Here is a 12,355-nt window from a genome sequence, read left to right as displayed (position 1 = left end):
AATAGACGTTTATTCTATTTCGCTCTGTTCTGCTCAGTTGGCATAACACGGCTTGAATGTCAACCCGACAATGGTGTTTTTACATGAAGCGACACAAGAGCCATAATATCGGATGACCTTTGTGTCATATTTTTCCGAGACTGTGTGAGATGATGTATATATGTTGGCGTTCCGCGGGACCGTTGAAGAGAAATGATGTTCTTCCTCGCTTCTGGTGAGCGGTCAACGGATCTTGCAATCATGGATAAATATATAAATACTTATATCTTTAGAAACGGTTTTATATCCTTAATCCGGAGTACAAATTCATAAATCAAGGCAGTAACGCCACATGACATTGGTGGGTTATATTGAACGAAACCCATCCAGTGCCGCTCCTCTTCTAAACCAACTAGGAAGATCCGTAAATTGGCTTTCATTATTCTTCACCAATAACACCATGAATAGTGTCAGTCAAACTACACATGTACAGGCACCTACATTATCACAGAAACATCTTTCCTTCTTTCAAACATATGGCCTCAGGTTTTTCTTTCAACAGGCGAAAAATTAAAGAAAGGTCTCGTTTACAGGCGGCTGAATAATATCATTCACAGCATCAATCCATCTTTCACCCGCGCAGGAATATAAAATGGCACTACATTTACACTTGTGTTAGCAGGAAATTACTTCTTGCTTTTTTCGTATCACAACAACAGCCGCGGGAAGTTCCGTTGATGTGATTAGCTTACCATGAGCAAACCACTTTTTTGTTCGCGTCACTCTCAAAGTGCTATTTATTAAAGGCAGCAAATGAAGTGGGATCTTGGAGCCAAAGCCGGCCTCGGGAAGCCAGCATTGATTCGAGTGACTGAAGCCAAAGTGAAAGAGGCATGTTTGGTTTGATATTAATTGCTACTCTGCGGTTGTTGGACGTGAACCAAGTTTGGAACCAAGGAATTAATATCATCAAAGGGATTGAAAAAAAAGTGTTTTACCCCCATGCTGGAGTTGTGGAGTTTCAACAGTTTGGGGTTCTGATTCCTAATACCCCGGCCCATGGCAGATGAACTGGATAATAACGTAGTTTCCTCCCATCATCACCAGCTGTGCTCAAATAACTCGAGTAATAACCCTCATCAAATAATCATGGCACCCATTATGCCTCTAAGATATAAGTTTTGGTCTCTCAGATCATCCGTAAATGTAGCTGGTTTGGAGATGAGCGGAAATGTTTGTAGTTAGGGACAAAAAATGTCACCGACTGTGTAATTTTCTATAACATGACGGGCTGTAGCGGCATGACATCCAGCAAACCACGTACGCACCTCACTGCGAGAACTCGTGATATTTGGGTTGTTGATCGCTCCGTACGATCAGCAGACGGAGCTCTTCCCATAATGAGATGCGTATTTTCGATGTCGGGAACGAGGCTGGAGTGACATTTCATACCGGAAGCAATCGCAAACAAGCCTCTTTCCCTCAACATCCCTTCATTTCAAACCGGATGCATCACATCAAATAACAATAAATAAAGACATCATGCATATAAAATGCGATCTCTGATATCTTGTGTGTAACTTGTCTTCTATGCCTGACAGAGTATCGACGACAGCTATTAGACATCCATTCGTTCGGTTGAGCATGAGGGTATAGGGTTGTGGCTTGCAGGGATTTAGAGGAAGTCATCTATGCCTGAGAGAGTAAAGACGACGGTTATTAGATATTTGTTCTGTTGAGCATAACATATGGGTAAGATTGTGGCTAAGAGAGATTTGGAGGAAGAACTGTGCAGAGTTGGTGCCCGTCCTCGAGCAAAGGCGACACAAGGACCAGCATAAAATCCGGACAGACATGGAGGAACATCTTCTGTGCTGCAGCTATGTAAAGGATTGCATATCATTCCCCCCCCCCCCCCCATCATCTCCATAAATTACATCTGGACAATCACTAGGCTGTTCCAATCAATATTGGCAACTCCCAATGCCAGATGGGTATGTTTCATGACCTACCAATTACTGATACTTTGACCTTTTGGCCAGCAACGCAAGGCAATGGCAGACGGAACTTCATTCGATATGATGGAACCCCATCCATACGATTATCCAGGCACCTTGGACAGACCTTCATTCGAAATGTCAGAATCCCACATGAACTTCGCCAGAATCCAAACAACTGTCTTTTGTTGTCGGAGCTGGAGAAAGTAGCTTTCCAGATGGGGGCCGACGATCAGTAGTGCTATTCTTCCAACTTCGAATGATGGTTCTGTGTTCTCCTTACATTTCGTAAATGGGTGTGTAAGTTACATCCACATTGCTAAGTCAAGTTAGCTTGATATAGATCACGGCCAATTATGATTGATATTAGCCTGATAACTCAATATTTACTGCGCTATGTCATCTCAACTATCGCATTCCACAATATGATTCACCAGAGCGCGAGCGGTGTTGGATTCCCCGATACAATCTCGTGACAGGTACGCCAACTCTCGCGATAAATGCACGTCATTTCGAGAGAGATGATTTGATTTCGGTATCATTTCGAAGGTGGTATCACATTTGATTCGGACAGAAAATCGATGCTGGGATGATTTATTCGGCATGATTACGCTGTTTTTCTTGGTGTGATCGTTAGTTGAAGTGAATCTGGAGACCATTCATATGATAGTTTAAGTTGAATCGGCGGAGCCAATGATTTTCATCGAAAGAAGAAAACCCTTACACATATACCTACGCCTATATTTTCGGCACACAGTGATCGAACTCCCATTGGATAAAAATGGTCTTTACAAATCATGCTCAGATATCAAATATTCTTTCTATATGACATGGCAAATACGAATGCTGCCGTACAAACATCAACCAATTCTGCGTCTCGCAAACAGAACGCGCGTCCCAATTAATTAGAGGCGCACAGCGTCTCCATCAATCAAAATACATGATGATAAAGAAAGTCGAAGATACTCGAGATTTTTGCATATGGGAACCAGTCACTGACAAATTTGCTTTCATCCTTATTTGCTATTTATCAGCCTTTCCTGCTGTTTCAAGCAGAATCGTCACTGATAGTTTTGAAATCCTGATACACGCATTGTTTTCATGAGAGTCACCATGAAGGTAGCAGCCTGGCTACCTCGGCATCACTGAATCGATCACTTGCTTCGGAGCATCTTGACCCGCAATGTTTTGAGATCGCTCAATCACTCGATAGTGGCGAGGCAAACTCATGAGATCATGATGGCTTCGGAGCGAACTTCTGTCGAATACCGTAGGAAAGGCGAGAGTAGCGTAATTACTCTTTCGTTAGAGAAGTGCATTTTTTAACGTAAGCGTATGAGCTTCATCAAGGAGATTTCACAACCATAACGAACGCACTTCTGTAAATGCGAAGTCACAAGATTTCGAATATAGACATTCGTACTTCGTCGTTTGTAAGGCTGGGTTTACGACCGCTTTCAAAGCTGGATATCGAGAATCAAAATCGCATCGGTAGAAATAGCTTTCGTCATTGACTGGCTTCCCGAATGATGCTTCTACCAGAGTTAATCTCACAAACATTTGTACAGTGGCCGGACCATGCTTCTGCTAATCCCTGGCTAAACCACAACCGTGGTCTACGCAATTGTCCGTCTGATTATATCCATCATATCCTAAACTAGCATACGCTGTATATGGGTGTATCGATTGGAAACATGTCCAGTTGATGGTTAAAGCGTCAATGATTGATGCAGTTTCGATGTTGCTCAGACCGATCTCCAATCAGTTTGCATGTAAGCGCCATTCACGACTTCCAATCTACGATGAAAAGCATATATACATGTAGTAGAGAGTGGAGCGCAATATGACGCGCTGGTGAACGAGGTGCCCGATAATCAATCCAAGACCGATGGATTTGAAGCCCGGTCCATTCGCCGACATTTCCTTCTTTAAAAGTGAGCTCAGGTGAGCGCTTAAACGACGGGCAGCGACTCCAGAGTGCCTCAAATTCTACCAGAACCGAGGTGCTGTCGTGTCGTGGAGCGCTTTGGTAAAGACCCTCGTCAGTAAAAATCGGTGTACACGTAACGAGTCATGAAATGCCTCTGTAATGAACCAGATCTAACTTGTTTTAGACCATTCTGTATCAGCCATCGCTCATTTTGACAACTACCATTGCTAACATTGTTGCGAATAACCATGTGATATTGATAAAGATACACCGCTGTCACCCTGTTAATGGTGATTGATCGCATCCGATCAGTTAGGGAGGATCAGGAAGCCGGCACGGATTACATTCCAATTTGTGGCGTTCTCGAGTCATGACTGAAGATTTCGTTTTGCCTCACCCCCTCCCGCGGCCACGCAGTGCATGGCGAAATAGAGAATGCATAAAGGTAAAATGTCTGGTCACAAGTCAATAATGGATTGATAGTGGCTAATTGGGTGGCTAGCCCCCCCCCCATTTCTGATTATGCATGATAAAAAACTGCCACAAACTTGAACCTTGGACATTGCTGTTCCTGAAGGATATTCCTTGACGTTATTTCCTCTTGTACTTGTATAATAGTTTTATAAAGGAATTATGTTGGGACGCTTGTCTCCTCCTCCGGGTCCTCAATGAAGCAATTAGCAAGGCAGAAAACTGAATCTTGATATAAAGTTTTATCGCTGTCAATGTGACTGCCTTCCCTGCTCGTTAATGGCGGCGATAATGAAAGGAAGCAACGGGTTCAAATAATGATGGCACTAATTGGTTAAGGGTTCACATTAGGATGATGGCTATGCGGGGTGTACGCATTTCCCATTAATTAATTACATTAACGCGTATTTCTTTCGCTGACAAACACAGAGTTACTCACATTTAATTGGTGAATAGACGAACGTACAATTGGACAGCAACCATCGTTTATGCTATTACTACTCGTCGCTAGGAAAACCCCGGGCACTTCCGGCGGATGTACCGGATTCACACGTAAAGCTTCAAGCATTATTTCATGACTACGCTTTTAGTCAGTTTAATTTGGAGGACACGTATGGCGGATTAAAAAGTGATTTTAACGGGAATCGGAAGAGATTAGTTCCGGTTTTATCACGACAAGGAAGGTGGCGGAAAGCTCAGCCTAAACACTGTTCCAAGCTATTACAGGATTAGCATGGATTACACAGCAAATGCAAGCAAATGATCCCCAGTCATGACGATGCTATAAACGATGATAAAGATATATCATTGCCAAGAGGCTGAACAATCACGACATTTGGTAAAAGGCCGTCGCGACGAGGTCTTGTGGCCATAGGCCGAGACAGAAGTTATGCTCAAGCCTAACACCTTCAAACTCCTCTCTGGAATATTACATTATTCTGCCCCTCACTCCCGCGCAGTTAAAAGAATTTAGGCCTATCCAACACGGTCTATTGTCTTTAAACAAAGCCCGTTCGCACCTGGCCTAAATTCCCATTGTTCGACTCTTATCAAAGCGTAAATCTTGATAACAAGGACGCCATGAAACAGTTTTTATTGGGGTCGATGGGCCTAATCCACGTAATGAGAATGATGTTGGAAACGAGCAAACCAGCTCGCGGAGGTTAACCGTAGGGATAGATCAACATGCAAAGAGACGTGCGCCGGTTCGCGGGAGTTTCTTGGTCAAAATAACCAGTTAAGACGACGACTATTCAGAATGGATAAGACTGTTGCCACTGTTTGAGACAATGTTCTTACACCGCAATACAGTTACTTTTTTTTAAAGTTTGCACCCGGCATCCGACAGCATCCTCCTTAACAATGTTTACGACTAAACAGTAAATTCCATTTGGTGCCTTCACTTGGGCGCAATGCTCCTCATTGTCGCTTGTTCATTACAAAGAGAAGCAATAAAATGAAATTAGTTTCACGAACTTCTCGTAAATTCTGAAATCAAATTAACCATGATACAAAAGCATGACAAGGAGAACTTTTTGTGACAGCAATATCTTTCTCCGTTTCTGATTGATTCCCTTTCTCAGTGTTTCCCTTCATTGTTTGGGAACACTGAGAGATATAGATTGATACGTTTTTCTGTGTTGCTCTTTATTGAAAAGTCATGGTCTTTCTAGCAGTCTATGTAATGTACATGTATGGGAAACATGGGAAAAAACCACAGATGTCACACACAGTACACAAGCTGGGTCGTCTGGCCTACGGATCCCCTAAAAAATACCAAATTGACATTGCCAAGCCTGTATCCACACAGTGAGGTCTGGCAGAATCGTTATTTTAAAATTTAGTGTTACCAGTCTCAATTCTCACTACTGCAGTTGGACATTCCTCCAGACCCGGTCGTAAGTTACTTTGAAACCGGATTGACCACGCACAATCCCCTTGTCTTTGTAATCCGTCTGATCTTCCCTGTGTATCACACAAAATCCTCCTTCTTTGACTCAGAGTGACATTTCGTTGGCTTCCATGAGCCAGAGAAGGGAAGCCAGACGCTACACTTCACGAACATGGTTCTTTTTGTTTCCCTCACATACTGGTAGTACTAGTTCTTCCCAGATTTATATCTGATCTATTGGTTGTATTTCTGATTACAATTGCATGATTTTGAAAAGGATATGCCTGACATGATGATAACATCTGATAATAAAAAAATAGCAATGCGTGCAGCTCTGGCTTCTTTTTTGTTGCCGACCAAAAAAATTATTTGAAATACAAACCTTTTGGAAATTTCGCATAAAACTATATCCGTTGCAACAGCCAAAGGAACAGCTAGCTTTTTAATCAAAGGAGCTATAATGTCACTCGTATTTAACCGTATATATATGATAAAAGGTTACTATATATTCTGACCTGGCAAAAATCTACTTAGTACTAATATCAGGGTTATTGTAAATCATATCTTGGCTTCAGAAAGAGAAAGTGTTTTTATTTTCCCATTGCACCATAACTTTCGTATAGTAATGCATTGGTCGTATATTTCCAAAGGGGATAATATGATATAAGTGTATTATGATATAAAATAGCCTTTTGATCTGTGTGGCAGGCACCAGACAGAATTACATTTGAAGGAAATATCTCCAATATGGTAATACGGCATCCCTTTCCTGGCGTTCCAGACGCAACAGTATCCACATAGAGGTTCAGCGAAAAAGGGAGACATAGCACTGTCCGCTGTTGGAAGAAACTAGCGGACATACACGTATAGCCGGTGTTCTTGGAGAGGTGGTGAATTTGACGAGCTTTGGATGCAAAAAGACTTGACCCTACGGTTAGCATATGCCTCGATAGTCCAACATATGCTTCACGCATGAAAATATGAAGAACATATTTATGAAGAATATGCTTTTCAGAACAACGTTTGCCTTTACAGTGTCAAGATACGGCGCAACGCCAAATTCATGCGGCAGGAGCAATTAAAAATAGCTAAATGTCACCCACAGATTTAATCATTGCCCATTTTCCTATAATCATAACGTAATGATGTAAACCAATACGTCGGCGTATCTTTCGATCGATCTGTTCCGTTTATATCAAGGTAAATGTATTTCTTCTAATCTAAAGCATGATAATGATTTTTCTTGTCACAATCAGAGTCCGGGGAATCGATATCTTCGGATGTCCTGTTCCGGAGTATATAGTGAGGCGTCTGGCAAAGCTTGATGTGTGCGCTCTTTTGCCCCGGTATGATTGGCCATCTGTGTTTGTCTGTTTCCACCCAGGGCGCCTTTTTATAATAAAGAGTCGGCATGAGGTATGATAGCGAATCATGCATAAAAGTCGTGGTGAGCATCTTGATTGTTATTCTACGTGAACACACCACTCCGCCACAACGCTCTCAGAGACCTGAAAGGTCTACTCGCTTCGTTCACAAAATTGAAACTTGAATTAAAAAATCGCCAATTTTGGTGATATTCCGAACTGCATGCGTGTGAATTCGCATGCACAGTGATACTTCAGTATGATAACTGATCCCAATGTTTGTTTCTAATTACTAAAGTCACAGGGAAGCACAATAAACACGACCGTCATAGGCCTAACTTTGGTTACTCGAACGGATAACATCGTATGCGTCCTCAACGACGTAGAACCACAAGTGCCGAGGTATGCAGACAAACCTGAATGATTTCTCTTCGCTATTTACAAATTATATACACCACAATACTGACATGCAATCGCAGTCATCCCAATAACCATAACAACAGGTGTAGACTGGTTCTTAGATTCCACAGACGTCGATATTTAAGAGAGAAAATATGAGAAGGCGGAATGATACCCGAGCAAATGGTAAACGTGAAAGCAAAAGACTTACCGCTAAAAGGTTCCCGAGAGTATAAGATAATCCGATAGCGAGTGACCGCGATCCCATATCAGCCCTTCTCGGGTCCACGTTTGCAAAAACGGTAAACACCATTATAAACGTAATCATAAACTCCATGCCGAACGCCTGGGCCAGAGGCATATCGTCCCGGACGCTGGCGACGCCCAAGGAATGATACGTAGCATTGGGGGTGAGTCCGTATAGTATCCCGGCGCCAGCTATACCCCCAACACATTGCGCTATCATGTAAAAGATTGCCCGTAAGATGCTTAAATTTCTTGTAACTAGCATAGCCATTGTGACAGCAGGGTTCAAATGCGCTCCACTTATGTGGCCAACGCATTGCACGAGAGTTGCTACGGCCAACCCAAAGCATAACGCAATCTTCAATTCCCTTATTGAGCTGTTATCACTGTGGGTCCACGAACCGCAGCCCACAAAAATCAGTAGCATGGTCACTAAAAACTCACAGCGGACCGCTTTCCAGAATTGGTAATTCTTCAGTTCGTCCTTGCAGGAGAGGAGTTTCTCCTTTGCCATGGTGAAGGTCTTTGAAGAAGTAAGCAACGCCATCCAATACTATAAGTATCGTGACGCTCCGCCACGAGGTCTCCTACTCTGACGATGCTGATCCTTTCGCTGAAGACTGCGCTATCTCCTTTAGTAACTTGGCAATGGCTTCAGATACTTCCGTTTGCATTGAAGGCAACTATAGTATGTTTTTAAATATCTCCAGCTTTCTCGTTTCCGTCCCAAACCAGCTTCGAAATGGTTATACGGGTTATTCACTGACAAATGCGCTGGTGAAATTCGCCACAGCTTTTTACTTCAAAGTTCAGTTGACAAAAACTAACAGGAACAATTTCTGCTATTCAGAATTGTTTGTATATAAATTGCACGGGCAAGCGATAAGTTTTCTTTAAAACACGTGTACCGGTATCCACATTTTTCTGAAGCAGCAAGGCTAATCTCAAAAGATTGCCAATCCAAGTGGCAAGACTCAGATGTCAATACGGGTCTGCCCTATGATACTGCACGGATGATCTGAAAAAGAACCTGCAGCTGTCGGGAAGTCGTGATCTGAATATAAAAGAAAGCAGCAAAGCGCGCCCGTTTCGTTGTTGATAAGAAATTCATATGTGCAGTTGATAATCCATGACGCTTTTGACGGCGGTTGGTTCGAACATGCACAGTGTGACACTGATCATGTTCTGTAGTCTGTCTAACGTTAAAATACTATTTTTACATGTAATGCAAAAGCGTGTTGAAAAAAATCGGAAAAGGTTGCCCCGGCGACTAATCCATCTATCAATGCATTAGTAAAAAAGGCAATTCCGCACATAAACCAAGACCATTAATCGACTGCGAGTTGACAGGGACCTGTTCATAATCTTTTAACGAGAATGTACATGTATTTCCAGTTATTTCTGCCGTACGCAGATCCAGTGAAAGCATATTGGCTTTAGAATGGACAGTCTATAAATAGCCTACCGTATTGTCATCCGTTACACACTCGCATCCCAAAACGTATGTAAAAAACCGTAACGGGCCTGCGCACAATTATTGTGACGATATGAACGCAGGTACATTACGTAACTAAGACACAGTATATCAAATTCCTGTCACTTCTTATCCAAAATACGACGACAGGTTCCTCGTCCACTTGTGTCAGTCGTACACGCACATAAGATCCCCCATTGGTTATCCAAGCTAAAATTCCTATCTTTCCCTTCCGATCGGCAACAGGTCACATCCAGCTAATTGCCCTAGACGCATTCCAGATATACCAAGGTGCAATCACCGCGAAACCGGAACGCTATACGAGGATCAGAGGTGATCATCACGCCTGATGCTTCGCATGTCCATTTCAGCGCTGCCGCGTGATGATCGAGCTATACCGGTGCTGCAGCTAACGGAATGTGATCAAACTGCGTCTACCCAAAGCAGCGAGTTTGAAATGCACGGCTACCACCAAATGCATCACGAGCACCGAAGTTTTTGAAAATTTGAAAAGGTTTTCTTTGATTTTCTCAAAAGTAGGCCTACAAAAAATGAGTTTGGCACTTATGTTATTAGCGTGACGATATACAATCGAGGGCAGAGTATACTGAAAACCACTGGTGCCAGGATGGACTTACGGAAACACTCGAACGCGATACAGAAGCTCTTGAGGTTTGTAAAAGAGTTCCGGTGTAGGTTAAGCGACCTCACCAGTCTTTGCCTTTCCCACACCGATTCATTATCCTTGAACTTTATCTTTTATTGATAACCCAGCAACCACGACATAAATAGGCCTACCTTCACGATGTTATAGACAGCAATTTGAGAGAACTCACCAATAATGTGGCTGACGTTGTCTCTGTTCCTCGCTGCCTTGGGTGGTTTACCAGCTCAAGTGATCCAAAGTCCGGTAAGATATATCACCCGCAGTTCATCTCCTTTAGCGTTCGATCCTTTCTACATGCCACTACGGTTGGGTGCATAATGACGTGATCAGACTCAGTGAGACTCCATCTTCTCCCAAGGAGAGTTCAATGATGTTTCTCCAGCACGCGAGGAGCCTAAGTTACGCCTTGATGTACGTTACAAGCCCAATTACAAATTACTGCTTTCGACTTAGATTCGAAAATTTTTCATTTCATCTTTTTTTCTAGGACTCATCTGATAGGTCTATCGTCGAAGGGTTGAAATGTAACTTTGATTTTGGCGTGTGTGGCCTTGACCAAACATATAGCGGAGACTCCTGGTTTAGGTTCCGCCTGGTGGAGTCTGGCGTGGAGGGAGAGCCGACTGGAGATCATCCCACAGGGTTCGGTAAGTCCAATATGGTCCATTCTATGTCTTATTTGTCTTTGAGAGGACTTGTTGAAACCTTTCGTCCACTCTCGTTTGATTGTTATAACCGAAGCCCCTACGGCGTTTTCTTCTTTTCCTTCTCTGAATAACAGATTTAGTTGAAACTTTATGCCTCATCGTTACCAATCAAATCAGTCAGAAGGCAAAATATTATAATTCCACCACATTTTGAGCTCTGCTGGCGCCCTAATACATAAAAAGCGGTACAGATAGCGGACACATACCTTTCCTGAGGGCCTTAATTGTCGTCATCGTAATCATAAAATCATTCCGTACAGGCAGATTCCTGACCTTCACCTTACCAAAAGAACACATCGAAAATCATTACAAGTTCTCTGATCTTACCTTGGCCACGTTGACGAAAGGTCACACCTACTGCTTCTCATTCTGGTACTACCTGAGCGGCAAGAATCCAGGGCACCTAATAGCACTGGAGGAGCCCCTTGAAGAGCTAGCTGTTTACGAGGGGCAAAGCCACGAGTGGAAAGAAGGGAAGCTTAATCTGGAGGGCCATGACAAGGCGGTTTGTAACTTGAAAATATTTTATCTGACAGTGACACATCTTAATGCGGTACCACAAAATCTTGAACTCAAGCAGTGAATGGTCCGTTGCTTAGCAGGGTTAAGAGGACTAAGTACGTACATTTAGTACGTACACGCAACTAATTAGGGGGGGGGGCATTTGTAATTTTGAGGTCCAACTACTGTATGAGTGCGTAAAGTTGAGGTGAAAAAAGGATTCGAACATTTTTCCGTCGTAATAATTATAAATTTGATTTTCAGCTTCGCATGCGATTCATTTTCAAAAGTGGTGCGTTTGGGGACATTGGCCTAGACGATATTGAGTTAACAGTTGGGAAATGTCTATAAACCATTTGACACCGGACGGCTGATATCACTGGACTAGCAAGACAGGACCACAACATCTTTTCTGTATACATGTACTAAATAGTGATGCCACTCCTTTCTGTATTCAAGCAACTAATAAAATATATTAGGAAGATAAGGATCCAATGTGATTCTGACAACCAAAAGTGATTATGAGTTGCATGATGCGTTTCGAATTATCAAAAATGACAACGACTGAGTGAAAGTGTTATACTTGTGTCAAAGTAATGAAAAAACTAATTGCCGGGGGTATGAATATATTGAACGTTTTTGGATGAATAGTTTGACTTGCTTGTATAATTATTATGGCATACCATCACTGTCTGAGTTCTATAAGGTTTCAGCATAGATCGGGGTTAA

At 42.6% G+C, this 12,355-nt stretch overlaps 2 protein-coding genes across 2 annotated transcripts in view; one reads left to right on the top strand and one right to left on the bottom strand.

Moving 5' to 3' along the window:
• Positions 1-10,168, bottom strand: part of LOC135495357 (aquaporin-4-like) — a 38,290-nt gene extending 28,122 nt beyond the window's left edge. The window contains exons 1-2 of the mRNA XM_064783868.1: positions 9,743-10,168; positions 8,243-9,295 (exon numbers count right to left, since the gene is read on the bottom strand). Coding sequence (XP_064639938.1) covers positions 8,243-8,824 — 582 coding nt within the window. The 5' untranslated portion in view covers positions 8,825-9,295; positions 9,743-10,168. The remainder of the gene's footprint in view (positions 1-8,242; positions 9,296-9,742) is intronic.
• Positions 10,169-10,550: 382 nt separating this feature from the next.
• Positions 10,551-12,151, top strand: LOC135496189 (enteropeptidase-like). Its single transcript, XM_064785360.1, has 4 exons — positions 10,551-10,661; positions 10,906-11,065; positions 11,386-11,630; positions 11,891-12,151. Exons 1-4 carry the CDS (start codon positions 10,593-10,595, stop codon positions 11,975-11,977), a joined length of 561 nt encoding a protein of 186 aa, XP_064641430.1. The 5' UTR covers positions 10,551-10,592; the 3' UTR covers positions 11,978-12,151.
• Positions 12,152-12,355: the final 204 nt, after the last annotated feature.

The sequence above is a fragment of the Lineus longissimus genome, chromosome 11 (assembly GCF_910592395.1).
Source record: "Lineus longissimus chromosome 11, tnLinLong1.2, whole genome shotgun sequence".
NCBI lineage: Eukaryota > Metazoa > Nemertea > Pilidiophora > Heteronemertea > Lineidae > Lineus > Lineus longissimus.
The sequence above is the reverse complement of the archived record's forward strand: the minus strand, read 5'-3'. Positions and strand labels throughout refer to the sequence as shown.